Here is a 23,929-nt window from a genome sequence, read left to right on the forward strand (position 1 = left end):
ACCAACACTTTAGTAAATATACCCCTTAGGGGGTGAATTTGAGTCAGGCGCAGAGCGTGTTTATGCTAATGACTTGGACAGGGCGACCACGTTTTCACTTGCAGCGGCCGCGTGTTACGCCATGTGGTAGCCTCACCCTAGTCTTCCCTGCAATGCCAAGATAACGCCCACCCAACTACAATATGCCAGCTCGTGCACGCACACTGCCGCCAATGCGTGTGTGCCGTCCAGCACCAGTCGGGAGAATGCGAACGCAACGCATCTCCAACCCACACTAAGGCCCTAAATGCATGTCACCCCTTATTGCCAGCTATAACCTTTTGTACTGCATTTGCACAAAAATTTGGGGCCTGATTCTTTATTGGGAGTAAAACTATACAGCACGGCAGGTGGGACAGATATAACATGTGCAGAGAGACATGTAATAACCCCATCACACTTCCTAAATAACTCAGGTCGATCAATGTCGCTGTTCGGTGTGAAAGAGTCCCCGACAAATAACCCGAGTTCAGTGACCCGGCTATCTAACTGGGGTAGCGACAAGGGTTGGAAACAAGAACGACTTGGGTCCTGTTTACAACACAGGGAGAGTGGGATCCTCAAGAGATCTCCAAGCACCAGCAGAATGGGGTAAACGGGGTCTGTCCCAGGTCTGACCCAAGTTTGAACTATGTCAAAATCTTGGGTCGGACATAGGATTTTGGTGCGTGAGGTGTATAGGTGGCAGTACAAGAACACAGTTGTCCAGCATTTGTGGGTTGTGGATTGTGGGGGGGTCATTTCGTGCTGAACGCTTGCTAGCAACTTTTTGCAGCGCTGTGATCAGATTAAATCTCGGCAAAACTGTGCATGCGTATGCACCGCAATGCACAGGCGTGTCGTACGGGTATAAAGAGGATCGGTGCTGGGCGATGGATTTAACGAAGAATCCATTCGCACAGCAGTTCGCAAGGTGACTGACAGAAAGAAGGCGTTTGTGGGCGTCAACTGACCGTTTTCTGGGAGTGTTTGGAAAAACGCAGGCGTGCCCAAGCGTTTGCAGGGCGGGTGTCTGACGTCAATTCCGGGACCAAAAAGACTGAAGTGATCGCAGCGGCTGAGTAAGTCCAGAGCTACTCAGAAACTGCAAAAAACTTTTTTGTGCCGTCGGCTGCAAAAGCGTTCGCACACTTGCAAAGCGAAAATACACTCCCCCATAGACGGGGACTATCTGATCGCAGCTCTGCAAAAAGTTGCTAGCGAGCAACTCAGTTCTGGAGATCTTGTGGAAAAGTTTAGTATAGATTGGCAAAGTGTAGTACAGCTACACAGCCAGAGAAAAGTCATAACACACACACACACACACACACACACACACACACACACACACACACACACACACACACACACACTGTCCATCTCTAAGGGAGCATTTTGACCCTCTCCAATGTACTTTAGCAGGTCCTCTGCATGTCCCATTGCTGCTTCCGCTATTACCTTGTATTGGTGAAGGACGTAGCCTTCACCAATACAAGAGCTGCACATCCACTTCCCGCTACACCTTAATTTCTAATTGTGTAGAAATCCCAAAGAATTGACCAAACATGCTAGGGTCTCCCTACACTCTGATACCATTGCAATGAGCTGTGGTGATGAAACCCTAAATAAATGTGCAATTTTGGGCACCATATTACAAAAAGGCTATCCTGGAGCTAGAAAAGGTTCAGAGGCGGGCCACCAAACTAATCAAGGGCATGGAGATGCTGGAATACAAGGAGAGGCATGTTTACATTGGAAAAGAGGATACTAAGAGGGGACATGATCAACATCTACAAATATATAAGGGGTCAATACACAGAGCTCGGGAGGGACCTGTTTTCTATAAGATCAGCACAGAGGACACGTGGTCACTCGCTTAGGTTAGAGGAGAGGAGTTTCCGCACATTGAGGCAAAAAGGTTTTTTCACAGTAAGGACAATACGTGTTTGGAATTCCCTGCCTGAGAGAGTAGTAATGGCGGACTCAGTCAACACCTTTAAGAATGGGTTAGATAAATTCCTATTGGGTAAAGATATTCAGGGTTATGGTGCGTAGGCACACATTACAGTTAATATAACTAGTCCTAGCATAAAAATAACTAGTCCTATAATAAGACTGCATAGGAGACCACAAATTGGTTGAAATCGATGGACAATTGTCTGTTTTCAACCTTAGTTACTATGTTACATACACAGCTCCTAGAGCACAGAAACGCATCACGTAAACATGGGGAATTGGAATATTGCCTTAAGTGCCTGAAAGAGGTGTGGTAGGACCCCCAAGTCTAAGGATAACCCCTCTATTATTACACTGAGACACTGCTGTGGAACACAAACATAAAAGTAGGTACAAGAAATACAGAATTCCCTCAACACAAAAGCCCTGAAAACCGGATTATAATTAAATGTACTAATTGTGATTTACTGGAGAGTGCATCAAAGACCCATGCTCAGCAGCAAATTGCCCCCGGAAAATCTTTTACAAATGTTGTCAAAAAAGAATCGCCAAGATAACTTACCTGCCATAAAGGTTCTGCACACTACTAGTGCACACGGTATGTTCTTACCTTTCAGACAAGAGAGACTGAGCCCCATCCTGTCATTCTGTCTTCACACTTCGGCCATGTCAGAAAAGTAGTTTCTGTTGTCCCAGCGCATCTGTGGTCACAAGGGAACAGAGTGAGGGGTCTGGCAAAGTGACATTTGCCTTCTCATATAAGATGAATGGAGCAGGATGCAGAAACCGGTGGAGTTTGTCGCACTCTGTAACGCACTTACTGGCAGGAGGAACCTCTGGAACCCCCCAGGACTATACAGAGAGATTGTCTAGGCAGACTCTACTCAGAACTCACTACACTTATCCGGGTGACACCCACATGCCTGCAGAGCATACAGTGACAGAAAACCACTAATTCTGACAAAAATAAAGTTATAACAAATTCTACAAACCTCAAACCACTGGTTCCGCGCCTGTGCTTTGCTGGGTGTTTTGTGGAACGGAATTTCAGTTTCCTGTGTTTATTTGTCATTTCAATACATGTTTACCTAATGGGCAAAGGGCATTAACGGAAGGCTAACACTAAAAGAATTCACTTTCTTCATACATATGACGGGTATCAGGTTTGCCCAACTATGTGTACCCAATAAAGCTCAGGATATTTCTGCCAGAAGATAAAACACTTATTTTGTGCATCATGTAGCGGTAATAGAATTACAGGTTCCATTTCCCCTGGCACCTACAACCTCAGTAACAGCAAGCTGTGCAGTTTCCTGCAGGCAGTCCAGACCTAAACCAGTAGATACCACGGTGGAAAATACATGACACAGTACATTGTATGACAGGGATGACGAATGTCCCCGGAGAGAAGCACTTATCTGCTAGTCAGGTGGAGATGACCGCAGAGGGAAGCATGTCTTATAATGCTCTATAATATTTACCCCCTATAATGTATAATAGATTGGGGCCAATATTAGAGATATTACATGAATTGTAGGATTACTAAGAATAATAAAGCAGTCTAGAATACATTGGCGTGGGTGTGGGGAGGATAAGGAGGTTTCAGTAACAGCTGGAGAGTTGTAATGCTGATTACCAGTGAAATCATGTAGGGACAACACCAGATTCTACAGCAGGTCTCGTTAACCATAAATAGACACATCTCTTCTGTACAACATAAACGCACTCTCTCTGTATAAGGGCTGCAGCTACAGGTACGGACACAGCACAACAGATCCTTTCTAGACATTGCAAAAACTAACAGAGACTCTTACCGTAGGTGTCTGGAATCTGCATGTCCACAGACGTCCGCTCTGCTGTAGTTTACCTGACCCGATATACAGGGGACCGTGCTCTGTGCCAATCAGCAATCACTTACTCACCGCTGCTGGGAAGAGATGAAATTTAAATCACCTTTCTTCTTCTACCCCCTCTCTTTTCATTCAGCTGTAAAAGGTGGACTGCAATCCATTCCTGGTACTGCCTCTCTGAATTACAAATTACTCATGCACTGCATTAGAGTAAACTTGGCAGGGATGGCCCTTTTTAAGCTGCTAAATGCACTTTTAAAGAATTAATGGAACATATACAAATGTAGCTGGGACTGATGCGTTTGCTGATGCGGGGAGCGGCGCAAGGCTCCATCATATGATAGAAGGTACTAGGAAGGATATTAATATTCAAGGTTATTGCAAAGTTTGAAAAGTGCATTTGTAATTTACAGCTAGGACAGTCAGCAGATTATAAAGTTACACGCATTTAAGAAATGCTGTAATCTAGGTGTAGACAGAGCTGGGTAAATGAGGAATAGCAAGCAAATAGAGGTGGTCATTCCGAGTCGATCGCTCGCTAGCTGCTTTTAGCAGCATTGCACACGCTAGGCCGCCGCCCTCTGGGAGTGTCTTAGTTTAGCAGAATAGCGAACGAAAGATTAGCAGAATTGCTACTAAATAATTCCTTACAGTTTCTGAGTAGCTCCAGACCTACTCCTAGATAGCGATCAGCTCGGTCCGTTTAGTTCCTGGTTTGACGTCACAAACACGCCCTGCGTTCGGCCAGCCACTCCCCCGTTTCTCCAGACACTCCCGCGTTTTTTAGCACACTCCCGGAAAACGCTCAGTTACCACCCAGAAACACCCACTTCCTGTCAATCACTCACCGATCAGCAGTGCGACTGAAAAGTGCCGCAGGAATAACAGCAAAACTGCTAAGTTTTTAGTTAAATAACTAAGCGCATGCGCCCTGCGTACCATGCGCATTTAGCAACAAATCGCAGCATAGCGAAAATCGGCAACGAGCGAACTCAGAATGACCACCAGAAAGCACAAGGCTTCCTTGTGTGTATGGCTCATGTAATAATGAATGAAACATCATCACTGTATTGTCTCAGTCATGCATAAAAATGCTGGGTTGTCTATAATTTCTGCTAACTAGGCTACAATATGAGATCTCAGTAAGTTAGCACGCCATGCGACGGACGCGGTACACTAATTGGGGATTTATGTGCCGAAACCTACAATTTGGCAGCCAAAAAAAACCCATGAAAAACTCATGTCGACCTTTTCCATGTTGACATTTTGATTGTGTCGACCTTTTTCACATATTGACTTTTTGAACCATACCCATCCAAAGTAGCGAATAAACCATCATTATGGGGCAGAAAGCACAGGAATGGCGCAGCAGAGCAGCGGAGGAAGGCGATAGGGTCAGATGAATTATCCTCCGTCGTTTACGCTACAACCCAGAGAGATGGGATTTGATCAGCATATTATACTCACCAGTTGTGACCCAGCCTAATACACTGGATTATATGTGGCTCAGCATAATATACTCAACACCGAATATGGTCCGGCATACTAGCCGTGGCAATATATGTGGCTCAGTATATTATACACAACACCGGATATGGCCCAGCATACTAGACGTGGCATCATATGTGGCTCAGCATATTATACACAACACCGGATATGGCCCAGTATACTAGACGTGGCATTATATGTGGCTCAGCATATTATACACAACACCGGATATGGCCCAGCATACTAGACGTGGCATCATATGTGGCTCAGCATATTATACACAACACCGGATATGGCCCAGTATACTAGACGTGGCATTATATGTGGCTCAGCATAGTATACACAACACCAGATATGGCCCAGCATACTAGCCGTGGCATTATATGTGGCTCAGCATCATATACACAACACCGGATATGGCCCAGCATACTATCCGTGGCATTATATGTGGCTTAGCATATTATATACAACACCGGATATGGCCCAGCATACTAGCCGTGGCATTATATGTGGCTCAGCATCATATACACAACACCGGATATGGCCCAGCATACTATCCGTGGCATTATATGTGGCTTAGCATATTATATACAACACCGGATATGGCCCAGCATACTAGCCGTGGCATTATATGTGGCTCAGCATATTATACACAACACCGGATATGGCCCAGCATACTAGACGTGGCATCATATGTGGCTCAGCATATTATACACAACACCGGATATGGCCCAGTATGCTAGACGTGGCATTATATGTGGCTCAGTAGTCTCCCCAGAAAAAGTTGCCAGCATTAAGAATTAGCCAGATGGGGGAAGTGTGATACTTTGCAAAAATGGGAAAAAACATTGATAGAATTTTAAACGCTTGCAGATATTGACCACCTGCTGATGGGAACATATATCAGTGTCCAGCAATGCACACCGAGACACAGTGCGCGTCTGCACTCACCATCTACCCTCTCTGCAATGTTCCCACTGACCAGACCACGCTCCACCTCGTAACCACTTAACTGGCATGGTCAGATTTCATGCAACTGCGCCCCCCCCCCCCCGTTTTTGATGAGGAGATCCATTCTGCAGATGTGCATAATATAATGTTTAAATATTTTTAAAAAAATACTTTTTCAACTTTATTAAATAAAAACAATGTTTTTAACGCTTTTGAAGGGAAAAATCGTCAGTTAAGTGGTTCAAGACGGGGGAGGGATCTTTGTTACCATGCACGTCACAGTAACGTAAGCGCAGTTCAACCGATTTTGGCTGTCAGACCTCAGGATAGGGCGATATGTTAAAAAAAAAAAAAAAAGCCAGACAGAGCACCCGTGAAACAGATCCTGGGGAGAACACTGCAGCATTATTACACTCCACAACAGATATGATTCAGCATATTACATGTGGCTCAGATTATAATATTTATTAACATCAGGTATTGCACAGCATATTAGGTGTTGTATCAGATGTACCTCAGAATACTATATTTAATAACCACAGATATGACTCAGCATAGTACACGTGGCTTATTACATTACACTGTAATCCTATAAATACCAGTTTTGTACCGTATACTATGCTGGGTCACATAGGATATTGATTACACCAAACGAGTTTATTGTTTTACATAACAAGGACTATATAAAATTATCCGCATATTTTTTTATGTATATTTTCACATTTATTGATTTATTTCTAACTAAATATCACCAATGCTACAAATGTTTTGTTTAATTGTGTGAACCGGTTGGTCTCATCTATTAAATTATTCATACTGTTATTGATATAATGATACATAATACTTTAAGATCAGTATAACTCTGATGAAGCAGAGTGCTCACAAAACGCGTAACAGGATTATGCCACAACGATATTATCTCCATGTCAAAATCAAGTGACTGTACTTAGAAACATAGAATTTGACGGCAGATAAGAACCACTTGGCCCATCTAGTCTGCCCCTTTTTTATTTTATCCTTTAGGCAATCTCAACCCTTTTTTAACCTTAATTCTTTGTAAGGATATTCATATGCCTGTCCCAAGCATGTTTAAATTGCCCTACAGTCTTAGCCTCTACCACCTCTGATGGGAGGCTATTCCACTTATCCACTACCCTTTCTGTGAAGTAATTTTTCCTTAAATTTCCCCTGAACCTCCCCCCCTCCAGTCTCAATGTATGCCCTCATTATACTAATTAGACATCAAGATCAACTTTACACCATCTCATTAGAATATGCATGGATTACATACTACTGGGCTTACACATCTGGTAAGCCTGCACAAAAGTGACATCTCTACACCTATATGTATATATATTAGGAGGTCCCTGGATTCTCTGCTTTCTCATTTGCAGCAGAAAATACCAGAACAAAAAGTTGCTATAGTAGAGGGTATGGATTATTTTCCCCCACATCACTTTTATGACGCATCCCATCTACGAATGCAATGTGGTCAGCAATTGCAACCTGGAACGCTGTCCCTGGTCAAGGATTAATCGTGTAGAGGGGTTCACGGTTCTGCATGATGGGGATAATTCCAAGTTGATCGCAGCAGGAAATTTTTTAGCAGTTGGGGAAAACCATGTGCACTGCAGGGGGGGCAGATATAACATTTGCAGAGAGTTAGATTTGGGTGGGTTATTTTATTTCTGTGCAGGGTAAATACTGGCTGCTTTATTTTTACACTGCAATTTAGATTGCAGATTGAACACACCACACCCAAATCTAACTCTCTCTGCACATGTTATATCTGCCTCCCCTGCAGTGCACATGGTTTTGCCCAACTGCTAACCAAAATCCTGCTGCGATCAACTTGGAATTACCCCAGATATGCGATTAGTGATCTGCACACGGTGTGGCACAGAAAAGTAGCACATAACAGTTCCAGCATTCTTTTACTGCAAGCGAGGAGCATTCCGCTCCATTTATACAGGTAATCAGGTATCGTCATACTTCTGGGCGGGTTTGGTTCGTGCAACCGCCGGTCACCATACCAACGCCAGTGAGCGCCGGTCACATAACCACATCCCTTGTGGGCATAGCTGATCATAGTACTTACCTCTTCCTGCTGAGCCCAGCTACTGTCATCTATAAAGAGCATATTACAGACTAGACTGAGAAATAAAAACACACATTTATACCTGCGAACAAGAAACACTAGCAATGTAAAATAAATTATTCCAATACATGGACCTGTTCATCTGTAGGAAGAGATTGCATTGTGTATTTGTTTGAAACAAATATGTGTTGCAGATAATGTAAATAACATCTGTCCAAGGATCTACATGAAGGCGGCAACATTGATGCTGAAAGTACATTTGCTGGCTGAGCAGCATAAACGTGTGACACAAAAGTGTCTGTGGGCTGCATCAAGGAAGGTAGGGGCCACAAAACAAAGGGCCACATCTGTCCTGCTGACTGCCTGTTGGACCTAAACACTCTGGATTATTAATTAACACAATGGCATTAAGATACATGTTCGGTAACTCTCAGCAACCAATCAGGTAACAGCATGCTCAGGTCACATGAGTGGAAACAATGATCTATATCAAGTCTGGCTTGACCTGTGGCTCTCCAGCTGTGGTGAAACTACAAGTCCCAGCATGCTGTGCCACAATTTTGCTATTAGGGAATGCTAAAACTGTGGCGGACATGCTGGGATGTGTAGTTTAACATCAGCTGGAGAGCCACAGGTTGGCCAGGCCTGGTCTTTGTCTACTATAGTGCATATCAGGTGTGTGATTTCTCTAGCAGTGACTGTGTGAAAATCTGATATTAGGACTCTTAGACAAAGGGGGACATTTACTAAGCAGTGATAAGAGCGGAGAAGCGAGCCAGTGGAGAAGTTTCCCCATCAACCAATCAGCAGCTCTGTATAATTTTATACTATGCAAATTATAGATGTTACTTCAGTGCTGATTGGTTGCCATGGGCAACTTCTCCACTGGCTCACTTCTCCGCTCTTATCACTGCTTAGTAAATGTCCCCCAAAGTCTTTTATAGTAACCCATACAATTGCACAGTATATCCAAGAGCGTGTGACTCAACACATTTAGTTAAAATTTAACAGGTTTGAAGGTCATCAGAGGGTTGAGATTGTAAGGCTTTGATATTTGAGAACATGTCCTTTAGAGGTCAAACAACAGTCATATACTGAATTCAGACATGAATCTCCAGAATAGTTCTCTAGAAATCCAGGGGTTCTACACACCCACCTAAATTCAAATGAGCTTTATGGTTTTTAGAAATGTTTTGGCAAATGGAAAGAAATGTTGGGCTTGAGTGATCAGTCTGTTTCTTCTTATGTAATGTACAAATAGGTGCCTAGAATGAGCATCTCACTTCACTGCAAAATGTGTTCTGGGATGTGTAACCGAATCATTAAGTTGGTAATTAGCGCAACTCTTCCGCTCCGCTGATAAAACATTTTTAGAAGTCGCCAATCTATTATGGAACAAAAAAAAAAGCCAATTTGCTTAACTGTGCATCTCAGTCAAGACTGGTTGTAAAACATATAAAATAGTGTTAACGTAACCGAGGTTCATTGATCGGAAAACACAGTTAATTACAAGTAATGGGCAAGATCCTCAATATGAGAACATTAACATATTGCAGGTCAGCAATACTCGTTACATAACTGGTCTTTGTGTATTAATCCACAACTCTGGAGGATTATGGTTACCTAGGAGATTGCAAGCCTAAAGCTGGCCAAACACCTAACGATTTGTCAGATCAGGCAGGTTGGAACGAAAATCTGGTAATATATGGGAGCAAATGACATGTGATCATTTGCTCCTAAATGCCGTTAAACTGACAATAACGTCCGTTCAGACAAGTTGGTGAAATCATATGGATTTAACCAATTTGTCTGAACATTTTTTTTCTGTTTTCCAGTGTTTGTGAGAAAATGGTCAAGGGTCATTCCATGAAAATGGTCTTTTCCTGTGACGTTTGTTACCAGTTTCATGACAAGCTTTCCATCAAAATGAAAGCATATCATGTACCACACAAACATTTACTTTGCACAAAATAATCAAAACACAGGCTCAAAAAAAATATTTCACATGAAATATATTTTAAAATGGAACATTTGTTACCATGGAATGACCGTCAATTGTAATTTGCTCCCATATATTACCAGATTTACATTCCAACCAGCCAAATCGGACAATAAATCTTTAGGTGTATGGCCAGCTTTAGACCTAAACAAGTACTGGAAAAACTCTGGTGGTAATTCAGAGTTGATCGTAACTGCAAATTTGTTAGCAGTTGGGCAAAACCATGTGCGCTGCAGGGGGGGGGGGGGGGGGGGGGGCAGATGTAACATGTGCAGAGAGACTTAGATTTGGGTGGAGTGTGTTCAATCTGCAATCTAAATTGCAGTGTAAAAATAAAGCAGCCAGTATTTACCCTGCACAGAAACAAAATAACCCACCCAAATCTAACTCTCTCTGCACATGTTACATCTGCCCCCCCCCTGCAGCGCACATGGTTTTGCCCAACTGCCAAACAAATTTGCTGCTATGATGAGGTCTGAATTACCCCCTCTGTGCGCAGCTCATCGTTTACAAATCAACTGTGTAGCTTTTAAGACGTGTCAGTTAGTAATGAATATACCTGTACATGCCTGGCCAACTAGTGGCTCTCCAGCTGTTTTGAAACTACAAATCCCAGCAATCCCTTCCACAGTTTTGCCATTAGGGAATGGTAGAACTGGGGCAACAGCTGGAGAGACACAGGTTGGCTAGGTATGAGCTAGGAGATCTGGAACCATGAACGGTTATAGTTCCCCGGGGACAGGGTTTGGCCACAACAGACACAGAAACTTTGACTTACCCCTGGTCCAGAGTGATGTAGGTAAACAGCACAATGATTCTAAGCAATGTCTGATTCTCTATGGGCGTGTCCTCACAAGCTCCAAACGGAACATAATATCAGAAAACCACCCAGGAAATAAGAGCAGCAGAGAAATCCATTCAACTCTGGCCAGACATATATCATTTACAGAATGCCAATATTCAGAGACACAGGTAGACTATCCCAAACAGCAAATGTAAGACCACTCAGGAAAGAAAAGAAAAGAAGAGAAAAGAAAAAAAAAAACAAAAAAACAAAAACACACAACAACAAACACTTTTACAATGAAGACCACCACATATTATCCTCGCAGAGGAGGGAAATAGCGAAGGTTTAGTTTTTATTTCTAGGACAAAAAGAAAAACGGCCTGATGTGAGTGTAAGACAATGTACCTCTCCAAGCCTTACGCAGCAAAGAAGTGAAAATAATGACAGCAAGAAAACACACTGGAGAAGGCGGTTGAGCGATGCACTGTACCGAGTGCCGCGTCTTCTATCCAAATACATGCAAAAACGGCGACATCCGGTTCATAGAATGAAAAAAAAAAAATAATAATAAATGATATCTAGTATACAACAATATCTACTTGTAGGCAGCAACAAAAACACAGCCGCCACTTCTAGGTGTTTTGTCCTTGGGATGTAGCCACGTCGTGTAAAATCTCAAAAGAAAAAAACTGGAAGAAGATTCCGATTTTAAGTGTAGTGGCCAGAACAATCAAATACTACAACCTCATTAGTTCCAGCCTGGCCAAAGACATACAATTAATTATTCTTAAAATTCTCATTTACAAACAGATAAAAATTACACTGCAACATCACCTATTAAAGATTATATTAAGTCATCTGTTCATACAACTTTGTTTAGATGCCATCTGGTAAAAAATAAAATAAAACAACTCGAGATGTCATTAGAAATTATCCTCTGACAATTATACAAAAACGGATAAATCTGCCCAGCAACCTCTGCAGAATTCTTCAGGCTGTTCCCCATTCTGTAGGACACGGAGAGGCAGTACACGGGTGAGTTCCAGCGAAAGGATGCTCCAACTGTATGGAAGCTAGCTAGCACGTCCCCGAACACCTTGCCAAGACTGCATCCAGCGCAAAATGTTCCTTACTTAACCGTTACCACATACAGAGGTCATCTTGCATAGCTTGGGCGCCGCAGAGATCCATGTAGCCTTAGCATAGATGGATAATGGATTTATTGATTTCAGAGTTGGCCCAGTCATTTCGGAGGTCATCAAGGTGGCTGTCAAAATCCACAAGGGTCTCATAAGATCGGCTGTCTAAGAGAGAAGCAGAAATCCTCTGAGCTTCTGGCCAGTCTTCAAAGACGTCCCTGGAAATATTAAGGTGGTGTCAAAATCACAATAAAAAGCAGCAAAAAATAATGGGATCACTGTCAAGATGACAGCATTTCATAGGCTGAGTGACAGGGCCAATCAAGTGACCTTAATATCTATCCAATCAGCAGCTCCCAGCACTCAACATGGCGTTGCCCCACTTTTGAGCCCATTTACAGGGGGCTACATTTAATTGTGCAATTCAAAAGACACGTTGTCAGTCCAGTCATTAATGAACTGGCAGGAACGGGATCGCTGTACAAGGAGAAACTTCCTGTGACATCATCAAGATGCCAGTTTTCAGTCCATTGACTGTAAATGACCACGAGACCAGAGTCTCTCACCAACAGATTATTTAAATAATGTGTTGCAATCACTGCGCAGGGCCGTAAGGCTTTCACACAGTCTGCACGATTGTGTGTTACATTTCACTGCTGCATGAGGTGCCAGTTTTAATCGGATGATTTGAACACATTTGAATTATCGGCTATAATATTCAGCCAACAATCTAAACCAGTTAATCGCTCCAGCTATCTGACCAATTGTATTGTAGCCAGGAGGGAGCATCAGAGAGATCCAACTACAAGCTTATCAACTCCAGACACACACACACACACACACACACGCACACAATCTCAAGCTCACAACTAGATAGGCTAGAAAAAAATTTCACCAATGTTCTTTTGTGCCAATAGCTCTTTACAGATATAATGAACCAGGGCAACGATTCAATTGTGTGTTTCTCTTTCGTTAGCAGTGGACACTCGACAGCAATTATTCAATTGTTCGGCTGTTCTGGTAAGACTGCATGATTTCTGCCTGCAGCCTCCAGAGGTGGCGAGCAGAAATCAAATGAAAAGACGGGTTTAAGGGATTTACGCGGCTAAACCCGGTGCATTAGGGCACGCCAAGCGTGATAAGTAATGCAGTTGCACCCATTCGCCACAACAATGTAATTGCTCCGTCAGGCGCCCATTACTTATCGACACCCAAAACAATTGAATCACCCCACAGAACTACAAATTGAAGTTAATTTAAATGTAAACATTATATTCGCATTTCCTATTAATTGTAGCTCCGCCCAACTTGTGTCAGGTCATTAAGCGATGCTGCGGTTAATACTCACTCGTGCGGATCTTTGCCTTTCCACTTATTGTCATGGTGCTCGTACACATGAATTGAAGGAATTACACAATCCACTGAGAACTTAGAGTTGTCCACCTGTCAGGGAGACATCCAGGGCACATTATACGGAAACTTTGTGAAATAAAACTACTATTCTGTAACATTACTTCTAAAGGAAATACAAACGCACTGGTGCATTTCAGAGAATGTATGGTTAAGTGAACATTATCCATCTGGGACAACGTCAAGAGTTGTCAAGCCATCCTTAGCCCAGATATGGGACAACCCCTATTCTCATCAGGGCAAAGTGATAACATGGCCTCAGACTGGAAGGCAACAGGGGTAACTGAACTCAGTCACATGGTACAATACGCTTCAGAGTCATATGCCCTACACTGGTCTGTGTTATCATATGATGCCCTATACCGGTCTGTGCCACCATACACATTGGGCACGATTCAATTCGATGACAGTTGAATAGCGCCGGGAATTAGCTCCCAGGGCTATTCAATACAGAGCCCTGTGACACCCAACAACGGGATTTCTTCTTGCACCCTCGGAGGGGTACAAGCAGGAATTCGACAAAAGTGCCAGTGTCATGCTGAATTATGTCCTTAGCGCGGCAGAAACAGCGTTGCGCCGGGTACTTAAGTTGGAGAATGCCGGTCCTCCCAACAAAAAACACACAGTTTAGTCCAGGAGAACAGGCATTCTCCGACATACCACTGCGCTGTATTGAATAGCCCCAGGAGCCAATTCCCGGCACTAATCAACCATCATCAAATTAAATCGTGCCCATTGAGGGCATTTCAATTGTTTTTTTCGTGCCCGATTTCCCGTCTAAAGGGATGGAAGATCTGGGAGCGATATTCAAAATTTATTTTTTCTCTCTACCGTCGCACCCAAACATACTGGGTTTAGCAGAATAAAGCGGTTAAACCCGGCTAAACTAATGGGCACGCCCAAACAGTCGACTTTTCCCTCATTTCAGCTCGCCACCTGTGGGGGACTGAGAGCTGAAATGCCGGAGCCAGCAGCTGTTTGCGTACGAACGGAGCAACAATTGAATCGGTCCGTCGGGTGCCTGGAACGGACAGCTGCCGTGAAAACAATTGAATTCCCCCTATTACCCGACATGGCAGAGTCCCACTGGGACCTAAGCCTGGTTCTACATCTTTCCATTCAAATGAGAAACAGGATTTTAATACCATTATTAGAGCTGCGTCACTATATCCCTCTGCAATCCGGGATGCGATTCTCTCAGCGACCTGGTTGGGACTAAAGCACAAATTCAGTTATTTTCGCAACAAATAAAAAAAAAAGAAAAACACGGAGCGCCAAATGGGCAGACACTACGTGTGCCGTGACAGAGTATGAGCTGTGTATGAGCCCAAAAGATGTCCCATCGATTGAATGTAACATCGCAAACTATTATTCTTCAGTGACACAGCATAGACGTCACCTCCCTGCAATACATACGGAAATCTCAGACCACGGCAGGGAATAAAAATAGGCAAGACTAACCTGTTGTCCTTCAGGCGCTCATTGGCTTGATAGTATCCAGCGATTATATAACTGTTTTCTTTACACCAAGTGTCAATCTAGAAACAGGGAGTATGAAATAAGTTTCAAATATTTCCTCCCCCCGCCCCCGATAGGTCTGATCTCAGGATAATAGTGTTCATTCTAGCACCCTGCGCCTTTTAAAATCCGTGCAGTTCCTCTTTCCTGCCTGGGGTGTCACTCTCTACTCTGGTGCTTCTCAGCACACTCTGATCTGTTACTCAGTGCTGTGATACAGACCTGTGTGTGCTGAGAAGCACCAGAGCAGAGAGCAACACCCCAGGCAGGAAAGAGGAACTACACAGGACTTGAAAAGGTGCAGGATGCTAGAATGAACACTAGGATAACAAAACATTACAAATAAGCATAGGCCCTAGGATACGGTCACCTAAATTGTCTATTTTAAGACCAATATATTACAGTAAAGTAGCTCTGTAAATGGCAAAAAAATAAGATTTTACTTACCGATAAATCTATTTCTCATAGTCCGTAGTGGATGCTGGGGACTCCGTCAGGACCATGGGGAATAGCGGCTCCGCAGGAGACAGGGCACAAAAGCAAGCTTTTAGGATCACATGGTGTGTACTGGCTCCTCCCCCTATGACCCTCCTCCAAGCCTCAGTTAGGTACTGTGCCCGGACGAGCGTACACAATAAGGAAGGATCTTGAATCCCGGGTAAGACTCATACCAGCCACACCAATCACACCGTACAACTTGTGATTTGAACCCAGTTAACAGTATGATAACAATGAAGTAGCCTCTAAAAAAGATGGCTCACAACAATAATAACCCGATTTTTTTGTAACAATAACTATGTACAAGTAATGCAGACAATCCGCACTTGGGATGGGCGCCCAGCATCCACTACGGACTATGAGAAATAGATTTATCGGTAAGTAAAATCTTATTTTCTCTAACGTCCTAGTGGATGCTGGGGACTCCGTCAGGACCATGGGGATTATACCAAAGCTCCCAAACGGGCGGGAGAGTGCGGATGACTCTGCAGCACCGAATGAGAGAACTCCAGGTCCTCCTCAGCCAGGGTATCAAATTTGTAGAATTTAGCAAACGTGTTTGCCCCTGACCAAGTAGCTGCTCGGCAAAGTTGTAAAGCCGAGACCACTCGGGCAGCCGCCCAAGATGAGCCCACCTTCCTTGTGGAATGGGCATTTACAGATTTTGGCTGTGGCAGGCCTGCCACAGAATGTGCAAGCTGAATTGTACTACAAATCCAACGAGCAATAGTCTGCTTAGAAGCAGGAGCACCCAGCTTTTTGGGTGCCTACAATATAAACAGCAAGTCAGACTTTCTGACTCCAGCCGTCCCGGAATTATATATATATATATTTTCAGGGCCCTGACGACGTCTAGCAACTTGGAGTCCTCCAAGTCCCTAGTAGCCGCAGGCACCACAATAGGTTGTTTCAGGTGAAACGCTGACACCACCTTAGGAAGAAACTGGGGACGAGTCCGCAGTTCTGCCCTGTCCGAATGGAAAATCAAATATGGGCTTTTGTAAGACAAAGCCGCCAATTTTGACAATCGCCTGGCCGAGGCCAGGGCCAACAGCATGGTCACTTTCCATGTGAGATATTTCAAATCCACAGATTTGAGTGGTTCAAACCAATATGATTTTAGGAATCCCAACACTACGTTGAGATCCCACGGTGCCACTGGAGGCACAAAAGGGGCTGTATATGCAATACTCCCTTGACAAACGTCTGGACTTCAGGAACCGAAGCCAATTCTTTCTGGAAGAAAATCTACAGGGCCGAAACTTGAACCTTAATGGACCCCAATTTGAGGCTCATAGACACTCCTGTTTGCAGGAAGTGCAGAAATCGACCTAGTTGAAATTTTTTCGTGGGGCCCTCCTGGCCTCACCCACGCAACATATTTTTACCACATGTGGTGATAACGTTGTGCGGTCACCTCCTTCCTGGCTTTGACCAGGGTAGGTATGACCTCTTCCGGAATGCCTTTTCCCTTAGGATCCGGCGTTCAAACCGCCATGCCGTCAAACGCAGTCGCGGTAAGTCTTGGAACAGACAAGGTCCCTGCTGGAGCAGGTCCTTTCTTAAAGGCCGATGCCACGGTTCCTCTTGGAACAGACATGGTACTTGCTGAAAGCAAATCCCTTCTTAGCTCCCGAGGCCATTAGTCCTCTGTGAGCATCTCTTGAAGTTCCGGTTACCAAGTCCCTCTTGGCCAATCCGGAGCCACGAGTATAGTTCTTACTCCTCTAGGTCTTATAATTCTCAATACCTTGGTTATGAGAAGCAGAGAAGGGAACACATACACCGACTGTTACACCCACGGTGTTACCAGGACGTCCACAGCTATCGCCTGAAGGTCTCGTGACCTGGCGCAATACCTGTCCCATTTTTTTGTTCGGGCGGGACGCCATCATGTCCACCTTTGGTCTTTCCCAACGGTTCACAATCATGCGGAAAACTTCCCGATGAAGTTCCCACTCTCCCGGGTGGAGGTCGTGCCTGCTGAGGAAGTCTGCTTCCCAGTCGTCCACTCCCGGAATGAACACTGCTGACAGTGCTATCACATGATTTTCCGCCTAGCGAAAAATCCTTGCAGTTTTGCCACTGCCCTCCTGCTTCTTGTGCCGCCCTTTCTGTTTACGTGGGCGACTGCCGTGATGTTATCCCACTGGATCAATACCGGCTGACCTTGAAGCAGAGGTCTTGCTAAGCTTAGAGCATTATAAATTTGCTCTTAGCTCCAGTATATTTATGTGGAGAGAATTCTCCAGACTTGATCACACTCCTTGTGTGACTGCTCCCCAGCCTCTCAGGCTGGCCTCCGTGGTCACGAGCATCCAATCCTGAATGCCGAATCTGCGGCCTTCTAGAAGATGAGCACTCTGTAATCACCACAGGAGAGACACCCTTGTCCTTGGATATAGGGTTATCCGCTGATGCATCTGAAGATGCGATCCGGACCATTTGTCCAGCAGATCCCACTGAAGAGTTCTTGCGTGAAATCTGCCGAATGGAAGCGCTTCGTAATAAGCCACCATTTTTACCAGGACTCTTGTGCAATGATGCACTGACACTTTTCCTGGTTTTAGGAGGATCCCGATTAGCTCGGATAACTCCCTGGCTTTCTCCTCTGGGAGAAACACCTTTTCCTGGACTGTGTCCAGAATCATCCCTAGGACCAGCAGACGTGTCGTCGGAACAACTGCGGTTTTGGAATATTTAGAATCCACCCGTGCTGTCGTAGAACTACTTGAGATAGTGCTACTCCGACCTCCAACTGTTCTCTGGACCTTGTTCTTATCAGGAGGGCGTCCATTTTCTTTGAAGACGAATCCTCCTTTCGGTCATTACCTTGGTAAGGACCCGGGGTGCCTTGGACAATCCAACGGCATCGTCTTGAAACTGATAGTGACAGTTCTGTACCACGAACCTGAGGTACCCTTGGTGAGAAAAGGCAAATTTTGGGACATGGAGGTAAGCATCCCTGATGTCCCGGGACACCATATAGTCCCCTTGTTCTTTGCTATCACTGCTCTGAGTGACTCCATCTGGATTTGAACCCTTGTAAGTGTTCAAATTTTTCAGATTTAGAATAGGTCTCACCTAGCCTTCAGTACCACCATATAGTGTGGAGTAATACCCCTTTCCTTGTTGTCGGAGGGGTAAATTTATTATCACCTGCTGGGAATACAGCTTGTGAATTGTTTTCAATACTGCCTCCCTGTCGGAGGGAGACATTGGTACAGCAGACTACAGGAACCTGCGAGGGGGGAAACCTCTCGACATTCCAATCTGTACCCCTTGGATACTACTTGTAGGATCCAGGGGTCCTGTACGGTCCCAGCGTCATGCTGAGAACTTGGTAGAAGCGGTGGAGGGCTTCTGTTCCTGGGAATGGGCTGCCTGCTGCAGTCTTCTTCCCTTTCCTCTATCCCTGGGCAGATATGACTCTTATAGGGACGAAAGGACTGAGGCTGAAAAGACGGTGTCTTTTTCTGCAGAGATGTGACTTAGGGTAAAAAACGGTGGATTTTCCAGCAGTTGCCCTGGCCACCAGGTCCCATGGACCGACCCCAAATAACTCCTCCCCTTTATACGGCAATACATCTTTGTGCCGTTTGGAATCTGCATCACCTGACCACTGTCGTGTCCATAAACATCTTCTTGCAGATATGGACATCGCATTTACTCTTGATGCCAGAGTGCAAATATCCCTCTGCGCATCTCGCATATATAGAAATGCATCCTTTAAATGCTCTATAGTCAATAAAATACTGTCCCTGTCAAAGGTATCAATATTTTTAGTCAGGGAATCCGACCAAGCCACCTCAGCTCTGCACATCCAGGCTGAGGCGATCGCTGGTCGCAGTATAACACCAGCATGTGTGTGTATACTTTTTAGGATATTTTTCAGCCTCCTATCAGCTGGCTCCTTAAGTACGGCCCTATCCGTAGATGGTACCGCCACTTGTTCTGATAAGCGTGTGAGCGCCTTATCCACCCTGAGGGGTGTTTCCCACCGCGCCTTAACTTCTGGCGGGAAAGGGTATACCGCCAATAATTTTCTATCGGGGGAAACCCACGCATCATCACACACTTCATTTAATTTATCTGATTCAGGAAAAACTAAAGGTAGTTTTTTCACCTCACACATAATACCCTTTTTTGTGGTACTTGGAGTATCAGAAATATGTAACACCTCCTTCATTGCCCTTAACGTGTGGCCCTAAAAGAAAATACGTTTGTTTCTTCACCGTCGACACTGAAATCAGTGTCCGTGTCTGGGTCTGTGTCGACCGACTGAGGTAAATGGGCATTTTACAGCCCCTGACGGTGTTTGAGACGCCTGGACAGATACTAATTTGTTCGCCGGCCCTCTCATGTCGTCAACCGGCTTGCAGCGTGTTGACATTGTCACGTAATTTCCATAAATAAGCCATCCATTCCGGTGTCGACTCCCTAGAGAGTGACATCACCATTACAGGCAATTTGCTCCGCCTCCTCACCAATATTTTCCTCATACATGTCGACACACACGTACCGACATACAGCACACACATAGGGAATGCTCTGATAGAGGACAGGACCCACTAGCCCTTTGGGGAGACAGAGGGAGAGTTTGCCAGCACACACCAAAACGCTATAATTATCCAGGGACAACCTTTATATAAGTGTTCCTCCCTTATAGCATTTTAATATATATACATATCGCCAAATCAGTGCCCCCCCTCTCTGTTTTAACCCTGTTTCTGTAGTGCAGTGCAGGGGAGAGCATGGGAGCCTTCCCACCAGCCTTTCTGTGAGGGAAAATGGCGCTGTGTGCTGAGGAGAATAGGCCCCGCCCCCTTTTCGGCGGGCTTCTTCTCCGGAGTTTTAGATATCTGGCAGGGGTTAAATACATCCATATAGCCTCAAGGGCTATATGTGATGTATTTTTCGCCATACAGGTATTATACATTGCTGCCCAGGGCGCCACCCCCCAGCGCCCTGCACCCTCCGTGACTGCTGTGTGAAGTGTGCTGACAACAATGGCGCACAGCTGCAGTGCTGTGCGCTACCTGATGAAGACTGAGAGTCTTCTGCCGCCTGGTTCCGGACCTCTTCATCTTCAGCGTCTGCAAGGGGGGTCGGCGGCGCGGCTCCGGGACGAACCCCAGGGAGAGCCCTGTGTTCCGACTCCCTCTGGAGCTATGTCCAGTAGCCTAAGAATCCAATCCATCCTGCACGCAGGTGAGTTGAAAATCTCTCCCCTAAGTCCCTCGATGCAGTGAGCCTGTTGCCAGCAGGACTTACTGAAAATAAAGAACCTAAAAACTTTTTCTAAGTAACTCTTTAAGAGAGCCACCTAGATTGCACCCTTCTCGGCCGGGCACAAAAACCTAACTGAGGCTTGGAGGAGGGTCATAGGGGGAGGAGCCAGTACACACCATGTGATCCTAAAAGCTTGCTTTTGTGCCCTGTCTCCTGCGGAGCCGCTATTCCCCATGGTCCTGACGGAGTCCCCAGCATCCACTAGGACGTTAGAGAAATAACTTGTTCTCATTGGAGGATCACTGTTTTGCAGATCCGATAAATCACCGCGTAATAACAGATTTAAAAAAGTACACCATAGCATACAGTACATAACGAACAGACAGAAAAGGGAGCTTTCCTGAACAATCTACTTTACAGCTATAACAGATGATGGGGCCCAAGGTTTAAATACAACTTGCTGAGCTGGAAGAGAGGGAGTAGGGAGGGAGGCAGGGACGGATTTAGGGAAGTAGGGGGGGGGCAAGGGGGCGACCGCCCCCCTAACACAGTTATAGACACGCCCACTTTTGAGCAGAAGAGAGCTCTCCAGGGAGAGCCTGAGACAGAACGATGTGCTGCAGCTTATACCAGAGCAGCACAGAGGAGCCAGAAGAGCAAGGGTTACAGAGCATTTGCCCCTCACTTGCTGGTGTATGGGTACTAGGGCTAATAAATACAATTACCCCATAGCACAGTCACATGTACATAGAACAATCACAAAGCTCTCTCTCGGTCTCACTCAAAAAGTTCAGTCCGAATTGAGAGGAGGAGGAGTTAGGATTGCAGATGGGAGGAGTTGGGACTGTAGAGGGAGGAGTCAAGATTAAACCGTAACCCCCCCTAAAGAAAAGTCTAAATCTGTCCTTGGAGGGAGGTTGGGTTGTCAGATGGAGCTGAATTTAGAAGAGACATGAGTACAATGTATTACAGCAAACCGCAGGGGCTATGCCTTACCAGGGTTAGTGCTACCTCCAGCACTGGGGACAGAGCTATAGCACCATGGAAGAGTGGGACACAGTCCACAAACAGGACTTGAGAGTGACTTTCTTTGCGCTTTTGTCTTTCTGCCACCAAGATGCCGTTCACCGCGCAGGCCGGGTGCTTGGCACTGTGGAGCGTCATTTTGCAGTACGCTTGTGTCGTTAACTTAAAGGAGGGCATTTTCTGTAATATAAAAGTTACAACAATAAATGTATCAACATTTACACAAATCACAGCTCAGATTACAGGGACAAAAAAAATGTGTAACACTATATAGATAGCTATGCAGAGCAATAAGGAGAAAATAAATAGGTGAACAAGTTACAAGAATAAACAGCTGGCTAATGTTGGGGAACAGACAGGATGCACAGCCTCGGAATACTGTTGGGAATAGATGGCTGGCTAATATTGGTGAGCAAATAAGAGGCTCAGTGCTAATGTCAAGAACACACAGCTGGCTAATGTTGGAGAACAGGAAGGGCGTAAAGTCCCAGATAATGTTGGGAACAAAAAGGGGTGCAAAGTACTAGGCAAATGTCTGGAACAGCTGATTGGCTAATGTAGGGAACCAGGTAAGCTCAGCGCTGGATAATGTCAGGAACACACAGGTGGCTGATATTGGGAAACAGACTAGGCACAGTCCCATATAACATCGAGAACAGACAACAGGCTAATGTTGGGAACAAAAAGGGGTGCAAAGTACTAGGCAGGGCTGCCATCAGAAATTGTGGGTCCTGCGACTGACAAAATGGATAGGGCCCGGCCCCTCACAATACAAAAAAAAAGTTTCTGCCACACCACTACACATCATGACGTTACATATAGGTGGAGCATTGCAGACCTGCAGGAATAATCCAAAGGGGATGTAGTTATGTGACCGGCTGTCACAATACCGACGGCTACATCACAAAGCCCCGACAGTCGGCATGCCGATTAGCAGGGACTATTCCCCGCTCGTGGGTGTCCACGACACCCATAGAGTGGGAATAGAACCTGTGGTGAGCACAGCTCCCCACCGAGCCTGCAAGGGGCAACGATGCACTCGCCTCCCCCCAGCCGGCATTCTGCTACTGGGATCCCGCAGTCTGTATGCCAACCGCCAGGATCCTCAGCGTCGCCAAAGCAACCCCCCCCCATTCAAAGAGAGCTGATGTGCAGGGAAGGCTTGTTTTAAGTCCTCTCAGCGCATCAGCCCACTTTTGTTGTGCAGCTCTCCAAGTATTGGTGGTAGGAGCCAGGGGTGGGCCCGCACTAGAAGGGCCCGGGACTCCAGCCCCCGCAGTCCCGCCCTGGTACTAGTGATGTCAGGAACAGCTGACTGGCTAATGTTGGGGACCACAGATAAGCTCAGCTCTGGATAATGTCAGGAACACACAGGTGGCTGATATTGGGGGAACGGACAGGGAACATAGTCCCATATAACATGGAGAACAGCTGACAGGCTAATGTTGGGAACAAAAAGGGGCGCAAAGTAAAATTGGGAACAGCTGACAGGCTAATGTTGGGGACCCGACCGGCTCAGCGTTGGCTAAGGTCAGGAGCACACAGCTGGCTAATGTCGAGGGACGCACAGGGAGCATAGTCCCGGATAAAGCCAGAAGCAGACAGCTGGCTAATGTTGGGGAGCAATGAGTCTTTCCTCCAGTAGGACTCATACAGACGCATGAATGACCCCTGTGGTGGCCAGTGGGGTGATAGGAGGGTCACTAGATGCCAGTGTCGCCCGCCTCACCCGGTGACAGCGCCCGCACGCTCACCTCTCGGTCTGACACGATGGGGTCTCCCGGGTATGAGCCGTCTGTCACCGCGAGTAGTCGGGCACTGCCGTAAAGCGAACAGCCGGCGGTCGCAAACGAGCTCAGGCCGTAAAAGGACCCGGCCTGGTCACGTGGTGCGGAGTGAGTCCCGGTCGGCCATCTTGGACTCGGGCAGATGGATCGGCCTATACATGGTGATCTTACG

General features: G+C 45.6%; 1 protein-coding gene and 1 long non-coding RNA gene across 3 annotated transcripts in view; both read right to left on the reverse strand.

The window, feature by feature from the left end:
- LOC134970225 (uncharacterized) overlaps positions 1 to 3,989 on the reverse strand; it is a 45,042-nt gene extending 41,053 nt beyond the window's left edge. The window contains exons 1-2 of one of the 2 annotated variants that reach the window (XR_010189728.1): positions 3,789 to 3,989; positions 2,585 to 2,675 (exon numbers count right to left, since the gene is read on the reverse strand). This is a non-coding gene — a long non-coding RNA (uncharacterized LOC134970225). Of the gene's footprint in view, positions 1 to 2,584; positions 2,676 to 2,966; positions 3,070 to 3,788 lie in introns of those variants that run through there. The other variant, XR_010189727.1, reaches the window with a different exon arrangement.
- Positions 3,990 to 11,436: 7,447 nt separating this feature from the next.
- Positions 11,437 to 23,882, reverse strand: EMC8 (ER membrane protein complex subunit 8). The gene is made up of 6 exons (XM_063945686.1): positions 23,725 to 23,882; positions 21,941 to 22,150; positions 15,158 to 15,234; positions 14,842 to 14,911; positions 13,635 to 13,729; positions 11,437 to 12,504 (listed from the first exon to the last, which is right to left on the reverse strand). The coding sequence occupies exons 2-6, from the start codon at positions 22,145 to 22,147 to the stop codon at positions 12,345 to 12,347; spliced, it is 609 nt and encodes a 202-aa protein (XP_063801756.1). The 5' UTR covers positions 22,148 to 22,150; positions 23,725 to 23,882; the 3' UTR covers positions 11,437 to 12,344.
- Between the last annotated feature and the right edge of the window lie 47 nt (positions 23,883 to 23,929).

The sequence above is a fragment of the Pseudophryne corroboree genome, chromosome 11, assembly GCF_028390025.1.
Source record: "Pseudophryne corroboree isolate aPseCor3 chromosome 11, aPseCor3.hap2, whole genome shotgun sequence".
In the NCBI taxonomy this organism is placed as follows: domain Eukaryota; kingdom Metazoa; phylum Chordata; class Amphibia; order Anura; family Myobatrachidae; genus Pseudophryne; species Pseudophryne corroboree.